This window comes from Pecten maximus, chromosome 13, assembly GCF_902652985.1.
Source record: "Pecten maximus chromosome 13, xPecMax1.1, whole genome shotgun sequence".
Taxonomy (NCBI): domain Eukaryota; kingdom Metazoa; phylum Mollusca; class Bivalvia; order Pectinida; family Pectinidae; genus Pecten; species Pecten maximus.
In genome coordinates this window covers 24,026,906-24,053,163 of record NC_047027.1, presented here as the reverse complement: position 1 = coordinate 24,053,163, position 26,258 = coordinate 24,026,906, and the positions used below count along the sequence as shown (strand labels likewise).

At 35.5% G+C, this 26,258-nt stretch overlaps 1 protein-coding gene across 1 annotated transcript; it reads right to left on the bottom strand.

Annotated features, from left to right (window-relative positions):
* Window positions 1-5,313: 5,313 nt before the first annotated feature.
* LOC117340559 (putative uncharacterized protein DDB_G0282133) lies at window positions 5,314-6,984 on the bottom strand. The gene has a single exon (XM_033902317.1). The coding sequence runs from the start codon at window positions 6,982-6,984 to the stop codon at window positions 5,314-5,316; it is 1,671 nt and encodes a 556-aa protein (XP_033758208.1).
* Between the last annotated feature and the right edge of the window lie 19,274 nt (window positions 6,985-26,258).

Here is a 26,258-nt window from a genome sequence, read left to right as displayed (position 1 = left end):
TATAATCATATTTCGTTTCATGATTTTTTTCTTCATTTTTGTTCCTGTATTTGTAGTACTTTACCGAGATTCCGGTAATATCATTCCGTCATATCGTTAGACACTGCCCCTCCCCTCCCTCCCCCCCCCCCCCCCCCCGCCCCTTCTTCCGGAAATTTGAACTCGAATGAAAATATTTTATTACTGTTGATTAAAGACTGACATCATAACGTTTAGTGTTTAATAAAGTGATATTTATTTTACATCTAAATAATATTTTTCTAACTGTTAACACTTTATTTTGATTGTTTTTTCGTGGCTTTATAAAAAATATATATAAATAAAAAACATGCTTTATTTTCGCGAAAATTATTAAATTGTCTCTTGGGTTTTCTTTCTTTCTTTTCGTTTCTTTCTTTTTCATTTTTTTTCTTTATTTTATTTATCTATTATTTTTTGACAGTTTATCACTTTGAAATGTTGATTTCGGAAACACAATCAATCAAAAAAAGAATTCACAGTATGTTGTGTTTTCAAATGCTCAGAATTTTACACGTAAGTCTCCTATCCTATGGTGATTCTCAAATTCAAGAAATATTAATCTGTCCTCTCGTCTTTCATCCTCCAAACACCAAATATCTCCAAACATTCTATTTATACGCATACACCTTGGTTAGCTTTTGATATTTTTAACAAGAAACCGATATTTCCCATCGCTAACATATTCCATAGATTGGTCAAATGTATTTCTTGGTTGTTTTAATCTGGAGCAACGTGCATGCAAATCGTTATGTAGTTTTGAGTTCAAATCCGAAACACCAGTGTTTCTGTCTCGATAGATGGAATCCTTCGACTAAAGTGTTCTGACTGCAATATGCATTTATGCGTTTTTTTCTGTTTTTCTGATTGGAGCTAAATCTATATTAGGGATATCATGTTTTATACCATCACATTCATGTCAAGGTGACCATGATAATATTGATGATATTGATGTTTAAGTTTAAAACAATATTATTGCAGATAAAAGCAAATGGGTTGGACAAAAGCTGTACATCTTACTTACGTCCTTTTTGTTACAAGGGTATATATACAAAATTCGTAATGCAACAGATTATTTTAACTTTTATTGTATTTTAACTAAGACAGGAATAAAGATAGATAGGGGCAGAACAGATAAGGAACATGTGGTTTATCTGGTTCTTGTCAACGTAGGTAGACTGCTTTTCTAACGCACAAGTCCTTCTACATTCTAATGTTCGTCACATCCTGTGCTCAGTATCGTTCTCCATGTGCACTCGTAATCCTTCTTTGGTCGCACTTCGAATACATATCCTTGGCTACATTCAATACGACATGAAATTTACAGATATATATATACGATAAATGATACATTTAATGGTACTAATACAGAGTTTAGATTGGATAGGAGGAGAGTGACAGGAAGAGAAAGAGAAAAGAAAGGGAAGAGAATTAGCTACCTTGGTATTTGATTGGACAAACTCATATTAAATGTTAATTAAATCTTTTCGAACCTGATATGAACATGTGTACATGCCTGCAAATAAGAATATTATGGTTAGTATCGAGAGTTGCGTACCCGAAAAGAAGATGCTCCATGGGGATTTATTTGTACCAGTTAAGGGAGTGAAGCATTATGCTTCTGACTCGATCATATTTTACTGTGTAGTAAGAAATGAGAGGAGTTTTCACAAAGGTGACCGCATTCGCAGGTACTGTAGAGTTTGCTAAAAGATGATCTTTATGAAGATCATATTTTTGAGGACTACAACTATTACAGAATTGACAATGTATCATATTGACTTTTCTATGCCCGTATTCGAGAATTGTTTTAATTTGAATTGGAATGGTATTTTGGCGAGATAGAAAGGTTTTAAAATGTCTGATGTCTGAAGTTATTCCAGGAATTTCATGTACTTGGTATAAAAGATGATTTTGTGACTTGTAGTCTATAAAGTGGGATTTGGAAATCATCTCTGCTTCTACGATTATAATTAGTATGATTAGACACTGTGGGTGGGAGTAGGGACTTTAAATAAGAAGGAGAGTTATCGTTACGAATATTATAAAACATACCCATTTTCTATGTCTTCGTCTGTCTGCTAGTGACTGCCATCTATGTTCCCTATATATATATTCTTTCTTAGTAAAGATAGGTAAACCGGTAATTATTCGACCTGCTTCATACCGCATAATCTCAAGTTTATTATTTAAAGTGGCGTTACAGTTATCCCCTACTTCAGAGGCGTACTCGAAAAATGGTCTTATAAAGACAAGATATATCTTTTCTAAGTTTTCCCTATTGAGGATGTATTTTAATTTTCGTAAGGTAAATGCTATATATTAAGTAGTTTTATCTAAAATGTCTTCAATGTGGGAATTCCATGTACCAATGCTATTCATAACCACACCTAGATGTTTGTGATTGTTAACAACAGGGATAGGCGTATTATCGAAAAGAAATTGTGGGTTAGAAGGTATAGTTGTGTTAGAAATCAAGAGTATTTCGGTTTTAGTAGGATTGAAATTCATTAGCCATTTTTTGACCAAAGATTTATTTGTTCCATGTCAAAGTTTATTACTTGTTTAATGTCGAGTAGATTTTTAGAAGAATGTGTCAGTGTGGTGTCGTCGACAAATGACCATGTACTAGATAGAAGTGTATTAGATATATCGTTTATATATATTAGAAAAAGAAGTGGCCTTAGAACGGATCCCTGAGGAACGCTAGCTTTGATGCATACTTGCGAAGAAATATTATTTTGTAAAACAACGAATTGGGGTCTATTAGTTAAACAGCTTTGTAGCCATTCCAAAAGTTTGCGTCTTATTCTGTATTTTTCTAGTTTTATTAGGAGAACCTTATGCCAAACTCTATCAAAGGCTTTAGAAAAGTCACAGAAAACAATAGCAGTATATTCATGGTTTTCCAAGGCAAGAAGTATGTTATGATAGAGTTCGATTAGTTGGTGAGTAGTAGAATGGTTAGGTAGGAATCCAGATTGAAGATTGTAAAGAAGTTTGTTCCCAAAAAGATAGTTGTAAATATGCTTATGGATAATTCGTTCGAAGAGTTCGCCAAGACAGCTAAGAAGTGATATAGGTCTATAGTTGTTAGCCAGTTCAGATTGTCTTTTTTTTAATTGGTGTGATATGGGCTAGCTTCCATGAGTAGGGAAATACAGAAGTACGAAGGGATTCGTTGAATATAAGGGTAAGAGGTTTGGTTATTTCCGAAGTTAGTATTTTCATCATCTTATAACTAATTCCGTCAGGACCAGTGGCTTTATTAATGTCGAGGGTATTAATTGTATCAACAACCTCTTGTTCGCTAATGATAATTTCAGAAAGGGATGTGTCAGTCTTGGTTTCAAAGTAGGGTGTAGCATCGTCACTCGTCAGGGTCGTCTAAGTCAGAAACAGGTTTTAAAAAGTTATTAAGAATATAGGATTTCTCGTAGTTGTCCGAGGTAAGGCAATTAGTTGTTTGGTTAAGCAAAGGAGGAAGTGTAGTAGTGGTATTACCTTTCAAGAGCATGCGCATTAGTTTCTCATATGTTCTAGGGTTAGCTGAGCTATCGTTTATTAGCCCATCAACGTTATTGTAGAAGAGGGTTTTAGCGTGATTGAGCATGTTACTTGCTTTGTTTCTGGTACGTTTGTATTTATTTTCAGACTGTGGTGATTTAACTCTAATAAAATGTTTCCTTAACCTATTACTATGTTTTATTTCCCTGCTTAGATGACCGTTTATCCATGGTCTGTCGTTTTTGTTCACGGTTATGGTCTTCGTAGGAATATATTTCAACAGAATCGTATTAAGTGTATTAGAAAATATGTCACTTTTTTCACTTACATTTTCAGCATCAGAAAACAAGTTTTCACAGTTTATATTTTCAACTTCAGCTTTAAGGTTCAAAATGTCTCTTCTATTGAATAACCAAATCTTAAATGACGCAAGTTTTGTTAAAAAAGAAGATATCGAAATAAGAACAGCTCTGTGATCACTAATGGTTTCTAAAACAGGTACAACCATGGTTGAATCAGCTCTAATATTATCACTGATGTAAAATGGGTCGATTAGGGATTGCGTTGTATTAGTTACTCTTGTAGGACTGGTGATCAGGTTAGTTAGAAGGGTAAGGATGCTAAGATCATTGTTATTACCTAAAAGTAGATCAGTGTTAGTGTCGCCTGTCAGAAGATCATGTGGTGTGTAAATAAATGCTAAATCAAGAGAGTGTTTAAGTCTTGTCCAGATGCCAGAATTAGCATGTTGCCATGGAGGTTTATAAAGTACACAAAGGAGATAACTTTTATTTTCAATGAAAAATTCAATCCACATTGTTTCATCATTTTGAGTTTCGAGGTCAAGTCTGCGTTTGGGAAGTACAGTATGTCGTTGGTAAAATATACCATTATACCACCACCAAAAGCATTTCTATCCTTTCTGAAAATTAGTAAGAAGAAGGTCTGAATCGGGGACAGAAGGATCTAAATGCGTCTCTGTTAAACACAGGATGTCAATATCATCAGTGAAACTATCAAGGAAGTCAATTTTGTTTCTGACGCTTCGAATATCCAAATGCATGATACGAAGAGAGTTATCGTCTGGAAGAGAGAAGGATTCAGCGCCGTAGATATCAGATGAGGAGGAAATGGATTTGTATGTATATCACCGGGCAAAAGTATAATTAGAGTTAAAACAGTAGCAATATTGTTTAAATTACTGTAAGTTTGTAGAAGAGCGAAAAAGATAAAAAGCATGGACAGGCATGTAAAATGTAAGTAAATAAGATCAGGGTAGGAATAGGAATTATTGCAAGGTCTGTAAGGTATCTTTAATCTGGACAGTTTAGAATAGTAAAGTCCAATAGCAAATATCTATGAGAATAATGAGCACCCTGTCATGGCGGATAGAAATGGTAGGAAATTAATTCAAGGAGACTGCTCATGAACATATTTGATTTTAACACATATATAATTGTCAAATAGCCAGGATGACGAGAATAGACATGAAAAGACGAATTACAGATGAGAATGGAGAGAAAACCGATGGTTGGGGACAGTGAATATAGAAAAAAAGTAAATACAGACATAGTTATACAAAGAAGAGTAAATGGCGGAGGGAACCATCAAAGAGATAAAAAATGAAAGTATGAAAAGTGGTTCTTACAAGTACTAATACTCGGGACATCAGAATTAACAATAATTATAATCACAAAAGTGTGATGGATATATACAGTATATCTACAAATAAGGCTAGGTGTGGCTAGCACATGTAACAAGACGCACCATGGCATTTACAATACGGCGTTAGTCAACCATGACTGCCGAGTTGTATTTGATGTAATTGATACACTTGATGTAATTGATGTCAGTGCCGCTATTGATGTAATTGATGTCAATACCGTTATTGATGTAATTGATGTCAATGTCGTTATTGATGTAATTGATGTCAATGCCGTTATTGATGTAATTGATGTCAATGTCGATATTGATGTAATTGGTGTCAATGTCGTTATTGATGTAATTGATGTCAATGTTGTTATTGATGTAATTGATGTCAGTGCCGCTATTGATGTAATTGATGTCAATGTCGTTATTGATGTAATTGATGTCAATGCCGTTATTGATGTAATTGATGGCAATGCCGTTATTGATGTAATTGATGTCAATGCCGTTATTGATGTAATTGGTGTCAATGTCGTTATTGATGTAATTGATGTCGATGCCGTTATTGATGTAATTGGTGTCAATGTCGTTATTGATGTAATTGATATCAATGCCGTTATTGATGTAATTGATGTCAATGCCGTTATTGATGTAATTGATGTCAATGTCGTTATTGATGTAATTGATGCCGATGCCGTTATTGATGTAATTGATGTCAATGTCGTTATTGATGTAATTGATGTCAATGCCGTTATTGATGTAATTGATGTCAATGTCGTTATTGATGTCAATACCGTTATTGATGTAATTGATGTCAATGTCGTTATTGATGTAATTGATGTCAATGCCGTTATTTATGTAATTGATGTCAATGCCGTTATTGATGTAATTGATGTCAATGCCGTTATTGATGTAATTGATGTCAATGTCGTTATTGATGTAAATGATGTCAATGCCGTTATTGATGTAATTGATGTCGATGCCGTTATTGATGTAATTGGTGTCAATGTCGTTATTGATGTAATTGATATCAATGCCGTTATTGATGTAATTGATGTCAATGCCGTTATTGATGTAATTGATGTCAATGTCGTTATTGATGTCAATACCGTTATTGATGTAATTGATGTCAATGTCGTTATTGATGTAAATGATGTCAATGCCGTTATTGATGTAATTGATGTCGATGCCGTTATTGATGTAATTGGTGTCAATGTCGTTATTGATGTAATTGATATCAATGCCGTTATTGATGTAATTGATGTCAATGCCGTTATTGATGTAATTGATGCCGATGCCGTTATTGATGTAATTGATGTCAATGTCGTTATTGATGTAATTGATGTCAATGTCGTTATTGATGTCAATACCGTTATTGATGTAATTGATGTCAATGTCGTTATTGATGTAATTGATGTCAATGCCGTTATTTATGTAATTGATGTCAATGTCGTTATTGATGTAATTGATGTCAATGCCGTTATTGATGTAATTGATGCCGATGCCGTTATTGATGTAATTGATGTCAATGTCGTTATTGATGTAATTGATGTCAATGTCGTTATTGATGTCAATACCGTTATTGATGTAATTGATGTCAATGTCGTTATTGATGTAATTGATGGCAATACCGTTATTGATGTTATTGATATCAATGCCGTTATTGATGTAATTGATGGCAATACCGTTATTGATGTTATTGATATCAATGCCGTTATTGATGTTATTGATATCAATGCCGTTATTGATGTTATTGATGGCAATACCGTTATTGATGTAATTGATAGTATTGATGAAATTGATATTATTCATGTGATTGATGTAATTGTATGTTTTAGGATAAAGCTATATACCAAAATAAGCTTTTAATGTTCGTTTATTAATATTTATTACAACTTACCGAGTTCTGGAAATCCATGCGATACAGTCAGATATCACGTGACTATTTATTTTTAGCATCATAAGTTTCGGATCGATTAGGTGCTGTGACGTATGCAGTTTTAATGAACTTCGCTGGTGTATCTTAAATAAGAGACGCTAGCTTCTTCGGGTTACATTACAAATGCATTAGTTACGCATCGCAACGCACGCGGTATTGTCACATTGAGGCCGTAAAATGAGAAACAACACCTATTATTCTCGGAACTGCTTTCTACAGAAAGCACGTTAAATGCCACGAAGAGGCATGTCTTTACAGCCTAGAGTCACTCCCATGAACTTGGCGATGTAATTCGATTTGAACTTTTATACAAATGTCACATATTGGAGGATTCTAAGAGTTCGCTAGTTAAATCTGGATAGCAATAATACACTATCGTTAATCAGAAGTGACCGGAGTTTTATTTGTTTTTGACGTAAGGTTACTCTGGCTGAACCGAACTGCATTTCCAGATTTGTGCTAATTGCTCACATGCATGCGTCGGGCTTTTGTACAATAAGGAATATCTCATTAATGAAATGTCAGCGATTTTAGTCTGCGAGCTAAGCAGAGAGGAAGAAATGAGAAGAAGCGCAAACACGGAAGAAAAAAAACCAAACAAAAACAACAACAACAACAAAACAAAACAAAAAACTAAAACATTTTTTTTGTACGACCAGCTTTCCCATTCTAAACGTTACGGCGCAGTGTCCGAGTTGTTAAGGTATCCTGACACGTTATCACTAGCCCCCTACTTCTGGGTCGCGATTTCGAGTCCCACGTTGTATGCGTTGTATAAAAGTTCAGCGTTCATAAAAGTATGTAACCTGACAGTTACATGGAACTGCCGTTTTGAAAAATGAGCTGTCGTCTTCACAATGACTACAGTTATTACGTCACACTGGAAAGGGGATCTATAGTCATTTAAATTACATTACATTCATATCGTTTGGGTGTGAAAAGATGTTCACAAGGGAGACAACTATGTAGTGACAATCAGTAATTATGACAGAATTATATAACTAGGGAAACGGTTCACTCAGAAATCTTTCAATAATAGTGTATCCGGTACTTTGTATTTCGGAAATATCCGGCCATTAGTGGGTTTTTTGTCTCCCCGGGAAATGGGATATTTGTTGCCGTTGGCGACAAGCTGTCATATGCTATCTTTGATTAATCAGGTCACGTGCATTATACGATTTGACTAGGCTTCATGTCAATCTTTTGTCTCTAACGTAATCATAGATAAGGCTTATTAGGGCCGGATGTTCCGGTGAAGATGGGAACGAATCGGCCTATTCACTTAATCCTCGGATTGTAGCGTACGGATGTTAAGATTGATATGGAAGGTACATGTAATTGTACAGTAAAATGTTATTATTTAGATATACGAATTCGAATTTGATACATCGCTGTAATGTTAGTATTAATCAAGGCGATGCTATGTCAAATTGTAAACATTTATAAATGCAAGGTTAAAAACAGAATAAGTATGAATAAATAAGAGAGAATAATGCGGAAATCACGCTAAACTCTCGTTTGCACGAGCAGTTACTAAAAAATGACAACTGTATTTATTTGAATTAAACAAACAAGACATTGTCATACTTTAGACAGAATTGAATCAACATGTCTAAAAATTAAATAGAAAAGTAAAACAAATCGGTTTCGGCTAAAATAACGCTTTCAAAAATTAAATGATTAAAGAAAGAGACACACCCTCCTTATTCAACAGCATTTATTGGCTAATTGTTTCTTCTGTTTCAACCAATAAAAGAGCGGCGACGTGTTTCCCATGGCAACTGCAAAGATCAACGCAATGTGACGTCATAGACTAAATAACCACGTCGGTTTTATCACTGCGGTTTAAATGGATTATCAGAAGATAACAAGCTTAAGATAGACTGTTTTTAAGAATCATAAATGATGTTTTAAGGTAAACATTTCATGAACATTTCTGTGAAGTTGGCTTGACGTTAAAAATACGACATTCAGAATGTGAATAAATAAACTCGAAATACATGTACGTTATCCAACATTAAAAACGTGAATATCGAGGCAGTTCGACATTCATGCATTTGAATGCTCAGCCAATTTAACAAAATAGTATCCGTCCTTCACTCTTTCAGAACAACAACCTGTGTCCTTCAACGTTTCGGAACTGAAGTCAAATTTTGTTTTTCAAACATTCCAAACAACAAAATGGTATTTGTCCGTCAGCCAGTTGGAACAACACTTTCAGAACAAACTGTGTCCTATCAATTTTCTGAACAACAAAATGGATTTTGTCATTCAAATATCACAATAACCAATATGGCATTTTTATTCAGGCTTTTAGAACAACAAGAATATTAAATATATATTTATACTTGCCGAATTTTCTCCTCATTTTCTAAGATTTATGTCGACTGATTTCGAAAGAAATTTTGCCAATAATTTGCTAAGAATTATAGTTACTGAGTTCAAAATCGACAATTTGTGTCTCATTTTTTCTATAATGGCTATGTTTTAAAGATAAAATGTTCCCATTATTTGTAAGAATGGTAATTACGGATTTTTAGAGTAGACAATCTGTGTCCATGTTTATTTCACTTGCCTTGTATTTGTCCCCTATTACTACAAAATAAAACCAGCTTGTGAAGTCGACGTGTCTACACGAGGGGGTTGTTTGGCTACAATGCCCTCTTTACAAAGCTGCTAACGACCGATTCCCACATAGTGTTAAACTGTATAATTTCATTATACAGGCACTTGTCGTTTAGAATTAGATTTCAAACCTGATATTTATTGAATGTTCAGTTGTTCTTTTTAGCCACAAATGTAATCCCAATCGATGATACATTCCGGATATTCCATTCCGATTTGATTTTCTTTTAAAAATTTATTTATTTATTTATTTATTTATTTATCTTCCTATATATTCATTATTTCTTAAATATTCCTACGTTAAAATTGCCTTTTCCAACATAGCTTACTTCGCCCTCAATATTTTACTATTGGTTTAGGATCATCTTTATTTTCATATCTTTCTTTCCGACGATTAGACGAGAATATGAAGATTAGGAAATAGCTGGTTGATTCAGATTTATAGTCAAATACATATAGATATTTTTAATAAGTGTAACAATAACATAATTAGTGTCCTATGATTATTATGAAAATATTGAAATCGAGTGCTAGTCTTAATGTGTATCATTCAATTAAAAATGACATGTCAGAAACGATGCCAATCACAGATATACGCCGACTTGACTTCAAAATGATACAACAGTATTGAAAAATATAAGATATATGTATCAAAAATACTGTCTTTACCTTAAATAGTAAATATAATTGTGTTACAATTATTATTTTGAATCAAATATGTGTATTTCTGTTAAGGGAGATATATCGTATACGGTTAACTCGATTTTTTCACGATCCCGATGAGTTTAAATTGTTCACGATTCCAACGACTTCGAGTTAATGAGATCTGATCTGTTGTTGTTATTTACATTTGTTAATTGTTATTGTCTTCTTTTTTTTTAATTGTATTTTTTATTATTTTTATTAATTTCATATGACGATAGGAACATGTCGCTTGTGTGTTAGCGTTTCAATGAGAAAATAAATTTTCATTGCAAAAATCAAATTGGCAAATTACTTCCTAAGCCTGGATGTTTCGATTATACATCATGACAAAAATACAAATTCTTACAATTTTATGTATAGTCTTCAAAATGAAATTTGTTTAGACTCTTGGATAAAATAAACATTATATAAAAATAGGTAAAATATGTTGTTTATTTATTTATTTCTATTTAGTAATTTATTTAATTAATTGACTATTTGTGTTATCTTTATGCTTTATGTTTGGAAAACTTAAGTTGACAAGGCGTTAAGTTTGCGTATATTTTGACAACTCGTTTGAGTTCGTGCCATCTTATTTGTACAATGTTGATACAGCCGAATGAAGAATTGACATTTCATTTGCAGAAAAAGTGGGGTTTAAATCTGAACTATTTGTTCTGACGACTATTTTTGTAAATTGTGTTTGAATGCCCCTCGACTGATAACAAAAGAGCGACCCGCACCGGAAGCTTAGCATACCGTCTAAATGCGACACTGTAAATATTAAGTCCGGTTAGGTTATATCCGGATTCGGAAAAAATCAATGGAAAGTTTCAGGTATAGGATCTCCTTGTACTTGACTGACGAGGCGACTGAATTAGGCATCCAATTCATCAATTTGGAGCTCTGAGGTAATTTAGAACTAGAGTATATCTAAAAATAGATTATGTTTCCGGTGAATGTTTTCAGTCAAATACATCATAATTTTAAAAACGGAATTCTACATAAACTTTGAAACATGGTATTCATTTTTTTGTTTTAATTCGATAACATTGTATTAAAAAATAAATTCCCTAGACAATATTTAAAATTTGTTTTTCGGGGACAGTGTTCATTGTGATGACTGTGATACAGTCGTGGTAATGTGGCGATTTCAGAACACATTCAATCCCCTAGAATTCGCCTCGAACCCCCGTTTGATCAGTTTCAATTCCATGTTTTCGGCCATATTTTTTCCCGTTATTCATTAATACGTTCCCGAAGCGTTTCTCTGATCTAGCAATGCTATCACAGAATATCTGGAATCCAGACATTTAGTAAGAAATTTGGATGTATCCGGTCACATTCCCACATAATGTGACTGGGGTCCACGAATCCAGTCTTTCAAATCGCTAAGACTAATCTATTCATATACAAACAAAATGTGGTGAAGGCCTCACGAATCCAGTCAATTCAAATAACCAAAATTAATCAAATCCAGTTACTTATAAGGTTTCACAAATAATTCTAAACTGGAGGTTGAGCAAGCCCAGCCATTTTAGTGCCAATCATAGTTACGTATTTATGTTCTAAAGCCATTACTGTCAAACGCATTTCTGAATCAGAATGTGATCCACAGCTCCCCGAGAACTGTAAAATGGTGTTGTTTTGTCTTGTCAATCTTTGTTTTATTCATAAATTACCTATAAATACCTGTTCAATCTCTATAGTAGCGATTCAGCTGATGAACAGAACGAAATACCAGTAAACGGTACAGACTTTGTACATACAGTTAGAATAACTTGTCTAGGTAGGTCAACTATGTGTAGACAACGCTTTGATATCGAAAAGGTCACTTAAGGACGGTGTCAGAGGTTGATGAGACGTTTTTAGAGCGTCATCATACTGAAATGTCACACCTGGGCACAGTAGCTTGACCGCAAATCTGGTCACATTATACTGGCAACAGCCAAACTATTCTGTTCTGCCAACTATACAACATCAACGTGCACCTGAAGCCGATAACAGAGCTTGTTTGTCTCGGCGAGGGAGCAGAAACTAAAGCCTTCCTCACAGGGGCGAACACTCAACTGATGCAATGTCGATAGGGACATCCGGAAGAAGAAAACAGATAGTGCCCGAAAAGTATTTGCCTTTACCAATCCTGCAACGGAAGCAGCAGTTAAAATTCTTACGGACTACCCACACATGGAAGCGACGCCGATATTTTTTTGTTGGTACAAAGGCAACCGATGATGAATAATCTGTAAAGTATATGTAATGGATCTAGCTCAGACTAGCAGGATTTCCCATTTAGCCTTATTGAAGAACGTTTGCCTTGAGAGCGAAAGGTCGCCAGTTCGAGTCCCAGCATGGGCAGGGTCTATTAAAGATTTGGTGCCGTGACCACACCAAGTGAAAGCTATAGGAACCACGGAACCAAATGATTTCCCATAGACGGTAATGTTAACGTTTACCACTGTACTGCTTAAATGGAGTTTTCAACACTGGTCCACTAGCCATATTTTTGAAGAATGTCATCTTGGAAACCTGTAAATGGAATGATTAAATATTCTACCAATTTGAACTTTTTTTTATATGGGGGCCACCATCTTGTATTGAATTCAGCACCAAAAATTCATCTAAATTTACAACATAATACACACTTAATTAACTCCCCCTGACAAAAACAGGCTAGGAAAAAAATAACTTTTTTTCTATATATTTTACATCTACATGTATTGCCCAGCCCACACATAAAACTTTGGAAACTTCTCTCACCTAAAAAAAAAAGAATGTAAATATCCAATCAGTAGGCCACGATGCATTCACCTTCCTATTAAATCTTCTGCCCAAACGGGGAAAACCCACAATCTATTTTTGATTTGGTTGTGTGGTCCCTATAGGAGATTAAGAGGCTTCCTTGGAGATAAAGAACCTTGGTTGTGGAAGACTTCGGAGGCGAAGAGTTGGTGACGGAGGGAGAAGTGACTTGACTAGTGGGACTTCCCCTATAGCGTAGTGGAAGGGTGTTTGTCTTGACAGCGAGAGGTCGCTAGTTCGAGCCCAAGGCGTGGACAGGATAATTTTCAATTACACTTTCCTATTACACATGCATTGTGCCTTAATCGACATTTTTGATAGTGGTTACACCTCATAGGATAGTAGGGAAAGGTTATGACAGTTGAACGATTTATGCTTTCTTTTTGTATATAAATATTTAAGTGGTGAAATGAGAATTGTGATTTATATTTTGATACACAAGTAAGAAAACCTGTGTCGGTGATGGACAACTTATCAGTTCTCAGATCAATACCGAAAGGGTGGTATGAATAGCAACTGGTAGTGTAAATATCTAATTAAGAGGACGAATCGGAATATAATTACTCCTCGGCGACAGTCATACACGGGGATATAGGGAAAGTACGTTTGCGACAAGCGTGTTTGTGATCCCATGGGAGATAACTCTCGCCGACCTACATCTTATAACGCTTGTCTACAACTCCCTCGAGCTATGACGTCACGGATGAAGTGTAATTTAGGGAAGTCTAAATGAAGGAAAATGATGGATTTTCTGTAACACAATAGAAAACTCTCTTATCTAATTACTCAGGCAAGATGGCGACCATAATTCAACCAGCATACAAACGGCACCGTCAACTATCTTCATTCATACCGATAATTCATGAGGGGCCCCGAAGGCACCAGCTAGACTTAGCGTTTTGAAGGAATGGTGGGTTACGTGGTCGGTGTTTTCACATCCGATAGAAGGGCGGGGGTTTGATGCATGGGAAAATAACCGCGATGTCCCGTGTATTCGAGGTAATTAAATATGTTTAATTTAGTATCTTGACTCTCGGAACTAATGCTTTACATCGAGGTAAGTAGGATATTAGAGTTATCATAGTTCGAGAAAGCGATGTTTCGCTGTATATGAAAATATCGACGAGCTACAGTGTATTTACTTGACCCCCGCTGTGTATCTAGATCTTATCGCTAAACCCTATAAAGATAAATGTCAAGCAGAAAGTAGTTAGTGTCACTCTATAGTATTTCCTTTGTCTCAATTAATGGACAGAACCCACAACCTTATTCATTTGGGGAAATGATCAACACTATTATAAAAAGATAAAAGACACCTCCTCAGATATTATCAAGGAAACATTTCTACATAGAAAACGGGGATTTGATCCTGATTAGTGCAGCCTATTCATATATGGTCGCTTTCGCATCCCGAAGTATAGCAATAGAGAATAAATTTCTATGAATATTATATACTGGATTATTTTTTACAGTTGCCCCATGTGGCACATACCCTAGGTAAATGCAGGGTGTTGCCACATTAGTCGCCTCCTAAGGTACATAGACTGAGAAACTGCAGGGAATTTCAACATTAGTCGCCTCCTTTAGTACAGGCAACAGGTACCAGACGTATTCTACTCTCAGTACACCATATGTGAGTAAGTAAAACTGGAAGGGAATCAGGGGTTTTGTCGCCAGGCAATGTATTTTATTGTTTTGTGTTGTATAGTGTTTTATTTTATTGTAATATATTTTATTGTGTTGTTTGTATTGTATTTTGTAATACTGTATTGTATTGTTTTTATTTTACTGCATTGTTTTTATTTTACTGCATTGTTTTTTGTTTTTTTGTATTGTATTGTTTTTATTGAATTGCATTCTATTTGATTGTATTTTACCAATTAATCAAGTGTTACGTTTTGGGATATATATATGTCATTATTGTTTGAAGAATGTGCGCACTCAACAATGAGTATAAAATAATTTGCTTAAAAAGGAATCTCAATCGAAATAATTGATCAGAAAATATAAAAAGGCACGTGCTTCAACTAGCTAATCAATGCTTAAATTTGCAATTAAATGTTTAAATACTCTGTTACATAACATGTTGGTTGCATAGAAGGTATCTCGAAAATAAATTCAACGAAACCACCTGAAAAACCCTCAACCGCGAAAGAAAGTGCATTGGAATGTGTCATGATACAGGAGGCTGTTATTTCATGGACTAATTACCTTTAAGAAGGGAAGGCTTGTCGAATGTAAAAGAAGTGTTAAATAGCTAATGCATAATTGGCGTTCGTGGTATTGCATTTTCCAGCAAAATTGTCCAGTTGAAGTCATTACGTATGGCGTAAATCTATTTGCAGTGAAAGAAAAGGAAATTGCTTCCAGATGCAAATCATTTGTTACGAAACGGAGTTCCTATCCAAATCTATCTCAAACTCTCGACATAAAAACATGCCTGGTCACTTTCGCTATCTTTGTATGATTGCATCCGTGGTACTTATTCCCTGTTCGGCCCTTTTTATCTCCCAACTCTATCGATATGATAATGTTGAACGTTTCAACAACGATAACATTCCAACCTGAAAATCATTACGAAAACTCTGACACGCCTAGTAAAACATGTCTAATAACATTCTTACTGAAATATACATAAACCCCGGTGTTACTGTGTGTCCAAATGAAACAAAACCATATTTTTGTAATAATCTTATCTATTTATGTAGAAGTCTGCTTTATCGACAAGCAGATGTATTTGTTGTGACTTGTGTTACAAATTAAGATCTGTTCTTATCAAAATATCTGATAATATTTTGCGCATAATGAATTCCTAGGGTTGTATTTACCGAAAATAGCACACAATCATACCGAAAGCTTCCAGACTACTTTGAATGCTTGTACGACTATATGTCCGCAATTATGGCTACGAGTAATTCCGCGTGTTGCACAATACGTATTTCTGATTATCAGCAAAATCCAGAAACTGCCAAATAATTTGTTAGCTTCTTCGGTGTTTATATAAACCTGAAACCGTGATATATTTCCAAGTCATATTTGTTTTTATAACTTTGATTAATACAGTTGATGTCGATTTGAATTCCATATAAAAACATAATATGTGTAAAGATAACTGAGAAATATCACGATGAATAATATATTCAAATCTTTTATCGTGGTAGTTAGCTAATAATACTTTAGAAGTCTTGGTTTGGAAGCTACACACTACATAATGGATTTGGACCCCATCAGCGGATTACAGCGAAGCTGTCTGGTTAACGTACTATCTGTATTGAGCCTCACATACCAGACCATCTCATGAATGTCATTAACGTTGACTTCAGCGGTCCTGCGATCTCCACCGAGCGAAAATCTGTTAATGTACGAACCGTTGTCCCAGGGGACAAACAACGAGTTCCGCGAAACATGCCGTTCTGACTTTGACGATAATATGTCGCTTAGGCTCTCAATAAACAATGTCGCTTAGGCCGCTAATAATATACAGAACACTAATTTAGGTTCGATCCGTTTTTGTCGTGACAAGGGAAGCGAGGTTTCCTAAAATACATGAATGTTTCTTCGGTTTGGAAAATTTGATATTCTTACACGCTGTTTTTGTCCTAATCTGATAGTCACGGAAAATTCGTTATAGATGATCTTGCGGTTTCCATTTAACGGTAGTTCTATGTGATGGCATAAGTTAATGAATGTAGCAGTGCAAAATGTAGTTATTCAAGCGTAGCCGACAAATTGTTCGAACATGTAGGATTTGCTGGGCATGTCCTAACAATAAAGTCCTGTTAAGTTGTATTACACGTTTTTGAAAAAGTTTAATTCCATTAAAATTTGAATATGATAAACTTGAGTCTTAAAAGTATTATAACGGTTTATATGGCATTAGTCCATAGTTTTCTCACAGAAGAATGGTAATTCTTTGTTTTCGGGAAACTGATCTTTTAGTATTTGTGACCAAAATGGCAATATGATACTGAATATTTTATTATGAATTGCAGTGAACATTATTGAATTGATTTTGAAGCTTCTTAGTTTGTTTGCTTGATGAAATGACAAACTTAGACAAACCAAGATGACGTAGCGGAAGCCAAAATACGCACAATAATTTCTAAAAGTATACACCGACCGGGGGACGAAACAAAGGTGCACTTGTTGTTTTCAAAATTCACACTTAAGATACTCTTCATATCTAGCATCACTAACGAGTCATAGAATGTCAGAACATCTGTACCATGCATTTTCGTGTTCATTATGAACGGATAAAGGTTTTGCGGTTTATTTAAAGTATACTGCATAAAAAGCCATATAACATCAACGGAATCAACCATAGAAAAGCTCCGTGGTAATCTATTCTAATTGATGAACTCTTTTATCTTAGAAAGTATTCCACCGCTGTCAGCCAATCAAAATCGACGTTACAACGGAGATATATTTTTTTTATTATAACTTTTATCACTTACCTTATCGACTGAAATCATAAATGTTTAAGCCAATGAAAATGCTTGTTACTTGTTACATTACTAAATTCACATGTAAAGGTGTTATCAACATCTCCGGCGTTCGTACAATCATTTCGCTTTCTGTCTTTCTTTCTTTTTCTTTCTTTCTGCGTTTTTAACAGTAATGATACCATGCTCTCTTTTGTAAATGGTTTCCATCGATATATTTTACTCAATATCAGGTAGCCTTTGACTCGACTTCACATGTAAAGGTGTTGTCAACATCTCCGGCGTTCGTACAATAATGTCGTTTTCTTTCTTTCTTTCTTTCTTTCTTTTCTTTCTTTCTTTCTTTCTTTCTTTCTTTCTCATTTTTTCTTTCTTTCTTTCTTTCCTTAACATTAATGATATCATGCTTTCTTTTATAAATGGTTCCAGTCGACACGTTTTACTCATCATCAGTTAGCCATGGACCCGACATAAGCGGATGGGTGAGAAGTTGTCGGTATCAGATAGGAGCATGCAGACACGTACTCCAATATTTAATGATCAAATGACCTTAAAGCTGTATCTATTATTAATATGCATCATTATATAGCCGATATAAAACTCTAACTTATATTGTCATTATTTTGATATTCAATTCCGGAATCCGGCGTGTCCAAATTATACAGTACTACGAGTATAAACACGATTGTCTCATATTTGTTTATGTTAAAACAAAAACAAACTTTTGTCCATATAACAGCGAAAATAAAAGCATATTCAGGTCACTGAGGGTAAGCAATACAACTAAGTTAAAATATAACCATATGGAAACAGAAAAAAAGATAGTAATCATTGGCATAACACAAGAAGTTTTCTTTTTACATTGTAATAAAACCATATTACTGCAAAACAAATAGTTAAATTTACGACAAAAAAAAAATGAACATATTAAGATATCACAGCAATTTGGTTTTGTTGCTGTTTTTGTCGTTGGGCTTGTTTGTTTAATTTTATACTGTTGGATTTTTGCATCTTGTATTTTTTTTTTAGGTTTTGTTTTAATTGTTTTTTTTTTTTATTTTATCTCTGTATCTTGCTTATGCATTGTTTTTGGTTTATTGATTAATCGCTTGTTAATCAAATCATTAACCAAAATGTACCATTGATCAAGGACACTGTAGTTACAAGAATGGTTTCCATCACGTTGTTCACAAAGTGTCGACACTCATAATAAGCCTAGTTGCCTGTCTAATGGTACATTTGGATAAACAGTTTGAACATTGGAGTGCTTGTGGCTCCGTACTTCAGGGCAATATCTTTTCCATGAGTAGATGGCTATATACCGGCGGATATGTCGTGGAAATCCAAGACACGTCGAGGAAGCTCCAATCATCAAAGTACGGCGAAGAAACAGACATCGGTGAAAGTTTGACAGCTTATTAATGACTTCGGAAGAATCTAGCTGTAAGCTAGTCCGAAGTCCGGCTTCCCCGTCTAGTCAGTGGGAGCTGGAGAGATCTTATGTAATAGTACATTTCATTCATTCTCCGATAAGGCTAGGGTAAGCTGGATAGTAAAATCGTATAGACTTCTGTTAAACCTCTAGTGTGGCCTCGATCGCTTCCCAATTGAGATTCTCGGTTTAACTTTCTTAGACGCTTAATGCTGTTATATTATATATGTATATAAAAGTTGGCTTCCTTCGTCATTTGTGTTACTATGTTAAATATACATTGTAGATAGATATATATATTTAGAGAACGCTATCAGTACATCAGTTAAAAACGTCTCCATCGTAATGAAGGAAATGCAGTTACGTGACTAATAATCCGGACGGAAGTCCGGACCAGAAATTCAGGAATGCCCCCATTTTTTTTTTAATGTATCTGACACTTTAAATAATCAACTTAGCCATTCAAACTCTTTATATTTTTTTTTCGTATTTTAAATTTAAAAAATATTGTAACATGGTTTGCCTTATTAAAAGATTTTTTTTTATATATATTAATTGAACTTTACTTTTCGGGTCATTTTCTTTGAACCTGGATTAAGAGACCACCTGTCATATGTGACCCTTTTTTAATTGACTCCCTTGGAAACAATTACTAAGTATAAGCAATTGTTTATAGTTTAGATTGTTGTCTTTCAAACTTCGTATTCCTAATTTTTTTTTAGTTCTATGGAATCACCATAAACAGGTCGATTCATGCAAATATTTAAAAAAAAAAATGCGTTCCCCAAACCTCAAACTGCATCGTTAAGGAGTATTTGCGTTTCTCGCAATACACCATAGGCAATCATAACGATTGAGATTTCAGTTTTGTTATATAGTGTAATGTATTTATGAAATTTTCACTGGTTGATGCATAGTGTAAACTATTGATGAAATGCTCGTTGGTTGTTACATAGTGTAATGTATTGATGAAATGTTCATTCGGTGTTACATCGTGTAATGTATTGATGAAATGCTCATTAATTGTTACATAGTGTAATGTATTGACGAAACGACGATCGTTTGTGAGTCTACATATAAATGTCATGTAAACACCTTAAAATAAGGACCACCATATGACCAGTTTCATGGTGTTATAATACAAATGCTATCAACACCCTTTAATACAAGTATATAGTTAGATACACTAGAACTAAAATGAATGAAACAGCACCATGCCACTGTTTCGTACTTTTAGAATTCGTAAGTGACGATAACGGAATAAAGTTTTGATCCCTAGTAGGAGATTGTGGACGCTCGTATTAGGCCCAAAAATGTTAAGATTTAGAAAGGTCGGATAAATAGTCACGTATATATCAATAATTTAAAAAAAATTTAACACTTGAAAACATGTCGGTATTCAAATGAAGTAAAGCGCTACCAATCAAATGCCAAGCCTCTGGAACATTGGCATGACTATCAAATTCCCCTGGGACAGCTGTTTCCTTGTGAATACCGTTTTTAGACTTAATCGCCAAATAGGGATCGTTAGGTACTTTAAATTTGGCCTTGGCATGTCACCACTTTGATACTGAATCAACAGCTAGATTTCCTCATGGGAACACCGCTCAGTTCAAATCAAAGGCCAAATGTAAAGTCGCGTCAGCGGATATATAATGGAAACCCGCTGACCCTGAAGTAAGTAATATCACTGGTGGTTGTAATTTCTATTGCTGTGGATTCCAAATATCCATAAAGTACAGTTAAAGCAAAAAAAGTCCGCTGATTCTGTCGTTTTGTGATATGGAACATTTTTTTAGCACATATCTATCTATGTCTCTACGTGTACGGATATAATTCCAGGTGAACTGCACAGATATCGATGCTACCAAGCCAAAGTAATGTCAGAGATTTTATATCACGCATCGATCTACCACCAAGATTCTGCTCCGCGGTGGCCGAGTGGTGAAGGTGTCCAAACACTTTATCACTAGCCCTCCACCACTGGGCTGCGAGTTCGAAACCTACGTGGGGCAGTTGCCAGGTACTGACCGTAGACCGGTGGTTTTTCTCCGGGTACTCTGGCTTTCCTCCAACTCCAATACCTGGCACGTCCTTAAATTACCCTGGCTGTTAATAGGACGTTAAACAAAACAAACCAACCTGCTCTGCGATACAGATCTTGAATTTGGTACTGGAAGAGAAAACTGGCAAATATCATTAACACTCAAGACTTCATTGTGAAGTGATACTAAGAAATATATACGAAATCATTTGTTTATCATATTTTTTTGTCTTCGATTAACTTGATATACGAAGAAACCATAAAAAAAAGCTGCCAAGAACAGATACTCGTAAGCGCCTAGGAGACTCGTTCCTGGCGCAAATACTGATTGTTTGAATTTCAGATTAAGCAAATAAAAAAAAATAGTATCATATAAAGTTACTCTGGCAACTTCATAGCAGTACGACAACAAAAACAATAAATCCACGGCTATTTCTTACCTCTTGAGGAGTATATACACTTCTTCTCATCCGCTTTATTCATTGTAGGTTTTACTCAACCGCACATTACAAAACAGCAAACGTAGCACTCGTATGTACAGCGTGATTCTGTCAAAAAGTAGGCAGCGTCAAACACCGCACTTCAGATCCCTAAACGACTGACTTGTCGTGTCCACTCTTTGAAGCTGTAATTATTACACAATTTCCTTTTTCAGTTAAATTCGAGAATTTATGAACCAGAGAAAGTGACAACAACAACAACATCATCATCATCATCATCATCATCATCATCATCAACAACAACAACAACAACAACAACGACGACGACGACGACGACGACGACGACAACAACAACAACAACAACAACAACAACATTCGTTCACTGTTTAAAAACATGTATATAAAAAGCTGAAATGAAGAACGAGATGTTGTTAAGACAAATTAAATTTACCAATCATTTAAGTACTAAACTGCCTTCTATGGAAGGTTGTTGTCCTATAATTATCACAGGATTACAGATAGGATGAGTAACCCGTGTTACTACATGCATATGAGTTTTGCTTATATTCAACCTGCAACAATGTTATTTCATTTCAAAATTGAATTTTATGTCGTCATGTTGGACTTGTTCTTGTTTGAGACGTCACGAGTACACACTATCACTGTGAAGGAAACTAACTAATGGAAATAAACTCTTAATGATGAATTCAATTTCAATATTTTAATACATATATTTCACTGAGAGGATATTCACCTATGATATTAGATAACTACAATGTAAATTAATTTTTGCGAGTTACAATGATGAAACGGGTTTTTAATCCCGTAGTACACATAATACAATGACGTCAGATAAAACGAATTTTGTTCTTTACGATAATTATGATATGATAAATTTCTATTTTGTTTTGAAACAATAAAACTTCACTTTAATTGTGTATATGTGCATGCATTTGTTGTAAATATTGTTTAATACAATTTAACGTAATATTAAGTCTATTGTATCTTAAAAATCTGAACCTTTTATTAAATCTTAAATCTTATAAATCTCACCTCCGAAGAAACAACAGCTAAACAGTTCATATTATAATGTTTTAATGTATAAAACTGCAGTCCTATTGTTCAGGAAAATATTGACAGGAAAAAACATAGGGCCGCGTTGGCCGAGTGGTTAAGGTGTCCCGACACTTTATCACTAGCCTCCACCTCTTTGTCGCGAGTTTGAAATTCACGTTGGGCAATTGCCTGCTACTGACCATAGGCCGGTGGTTTTTTCTCTGGGTACTCCGGCTTTCCTCCACATCCAAGACCTGGCACGTCCTTTAATGACCCTGGCTATCAATAAGACGTTAACAAATCGAATGAGAAGGTTTCTTCATCATAAAATTAGTTCCGAAATCCCGAAATGATGGCCGCTACAGCTTCTTTGAGAAGACCATCAGTTTCCACATTTGTAACGCGTACATGTTCCAGGGCCAGTTTCCGTCTTGGGGAGGCTAGTGTCTTTCCATATGTCTACAGCTGAAAATGTTCTAAAGAAACTTTGACTAGCATTGGTCTTCTCCTCCTAAACGACTGTAGATCGAATGACAAAACCTTCAAGCAAATGTTGCTCAAATGCAAGCTTGATCTCAATTCAATATAAAGTGTCCCGTTTCAACCTGCAATATTTCCCCCTCACCTCCTCTAGACAAGGTACCGAGGTGGCCGAGTGGTTAAGGTGTACCGACACTTCATCATTAGCCCTCCGCCCTGTAGTCGCGAGGTCGAAACTCACATGGGGCAAGTGCGCGGTACTGACCGTAGGCTGGTGGTTTTTCTCCGGGTACTCCGACTTTCCTCCATTTCAAAAACCTGGCACGTCCTTAAATGACCCTGGCTGTTAAAAGGACTTTAAACAAAATAAACCATATCTGTCTTCTAGACATGGGAAACTCTTGCTAGTGATTCAGGGACAAATGATTTGGAAACACGGTTTGCTCCATATATGTCGGTAAGGCTTTCATATGTCCCGGTTGTTGCCTCTTCGCTAGCACAAGGTTGATGAGGGAAGATAATCTCAAGTGAGTAGTCTGGTGTTGTGAATATGGAATATTGACCGAGGTAGAGTTACGGGGATCCTAATTTCCCCAAATATCAGAGGTAGAGGTAGTATACGCTGGATTACCAGACGATGTCCACGTCGCTGAAATGCTATCGTCCTTTGGGAAGGTGGAGGGTGGTATTCCTTTCTGTCCGTTTCCTGAAGACTGTACAGATGTATAGATGACCCAGTGGATAAAACGTTTCGGCTGATGACGTCATCATACCTATATATAGGTATATATGACATCTTCCACATCATATCCAAGTTATTGAGCACCGTTACATGCAATCTTTCGATTTTAAAACCAAGTTTCAACAACTACCGAAATGATGCAGTTGAAGAAAAGAAAAGGACGATCTCGTCACTAGTATTAAAACATGCCATCTTATTAGTCCGTGATCTCACAAACGACGTCCTGTACATGCACCCTAAAATAAAATATGCCGAGATGACCCCAAAAAGTGCACCTGGCGACAGACGATTATAAAAACGCATAACCTTTCAACTCCGTATGTAAATGAGCAATCTGGACAGACTGAGGGAGCAGTTTGAAAAATGCTGTTTTGTTGGAGGAATTCGGTGATGTTTTCACGGATTATTGTGTTTTGGATGTAACAATTCGTATTGAGTGACAAGGTAGGCCAATATCCCCCTTTATAATCCACACTACGGGTACCTCTTAACATAACTCATTTGAGGGGCCTAGGATATCATTAAGCAATTACTTGTCATACGGCTCAGTGGTTACACCATTACCTTTCACCTAGACGGTTCGATTCCCCGATCGGGCATAAAAGGGTATGGGGTACCTGCCCGACTATGCCGTTTTCTCCGGGTACTCCAGTTTTATCCCACATTAAAACTCCACGTGCGCTTTCACGTGGGCCAACAAGAGTGATTAATATACATTGTTTCGCAATTGCTGTTAAAGAGATATAGCGTACATTTAATCAATTAATCCATCATCAATAAAAACATGAAGCGTAATTGGTGAGTACTCGTGATCCAGATTAAAGGGAGGTAATCTTAATTTGAAGAAACTCTGATCAATTTATCAAGTCTTTAATGTTAGTGGATACAGAAATTGCCAATTATCTAATCTTAATTAATTTCACAACAATTGCAAATTAAGCTTTATCAACTTATACCTATCACTAATGCTGTCCCGTAATGCAGCGTGGGAGGGGTCTTACTGTGGAAGGAAACCAGATTACCCGTGGAAATCCCACGTGGTCGGGTAGATCCCCCAGCAAAACTGTTTACATTGAATAGAACTCATCTTGTGCGAGTGCGTTTCCACTGAACTGGATTTTTGTATTAAATTCAATATCTTTTTATGTGTAAGAGTAGGTGTATTTCCCCACTAAACAAGCAATAAATTAAGCTAAAACTATAACATTAAGAGCTATGTTTCCGTACATCGGCCTAAACCTCCCATCTTTGTGAAACAATCAGAAGCACGTTTGTTTTGTCCAGCACGAGAAAAAAACCCTGACAAGTCTGACAACAACACGCGGAGAAAACTCTACATAAAATCCATCTCTATGCAAATGCGTCCTCTGATGATGCGTTTGTATAATAACAACACAAAGAACGTGGAAATGTCGGACTGCACGCGAGCAGCGCGCGAGACAGTATCCACGCGCACGTCTGTATACAACCGTGACTCCATTTCCGGTCATCATGTGACCCTGGAAGACTTTAAGCTATCTACAGCCAAATACTATGATACTTAAGGTGCCTGTATGTTATCAGATAATTTACTAAAAATAGAAAATACGTACAGACGCAGTAAACCAATCGTTTTCCCGATATTATCACGTGACCTTCCAATAAGTTGTCTCTTGATATATTTTAATTATGTTCAGGTTTGTATGTCAGAATTACAGAATATTCAGATTTATAAATAGCTAGCAGATACCAGCATCTTCATGAAAAAAAACAATGGAAATCCGAATTATCTCCGCAAAATAATCTCTCCGATTACAAGTCGACATTTTAAACAGTTATGTTGACTATTGCAATCATGTGTTTTTGACAGAAGTATGTTGATATATCTGAACGAAAAAACAAAGGAATACATCAGAATGATGAGCCTGTTCATACAAGATGCTTCTCTCTTTCTCAACACAAGCACTGATGCAACACTGTCAGAAAGCCCTCGGTATTTACTCAATGTGAATGCTTAGGCATAATACCAAAAGTTGTTGTCAAGATAGATTCGCCACAAATCATAATACTTTTGTATAAAGACCCTCGAGGAGTTCTAAAAATATAATCGTAGACCCTCGTCGCCTGCTCACAAAAACACGCAAACAATACCCGTCGCCGACAGAACTGTATAACTGTTCGCAATCAATGTTGACCATTGTCATAGTCAGACACATTGCCATTGTTGTGTGTCAAAACCCGGAGCCGAGCCGGACCGGACTTTCGCTGGATATTCTGTCACGTCATACGACCATAGTTTACACAAAGTATTTATACAGGACGAATGCTACTGTTTAATTTCACACCAATCAATAGCTGGAATTTTATAACACTTCGGCAGTGTAAATATTTTATGTTTTGTATGTATCAGATGTCTGGTCA

What these genes read in the sequence shown, in the direction of transcription:
- LOC117340559 (XM_033902317.1), bottom strand. Translation starts at nt 6,984, where the DNA reads ATGAATAATATCAATTTCATCAATACTATCAATTACATCAATAACGGT.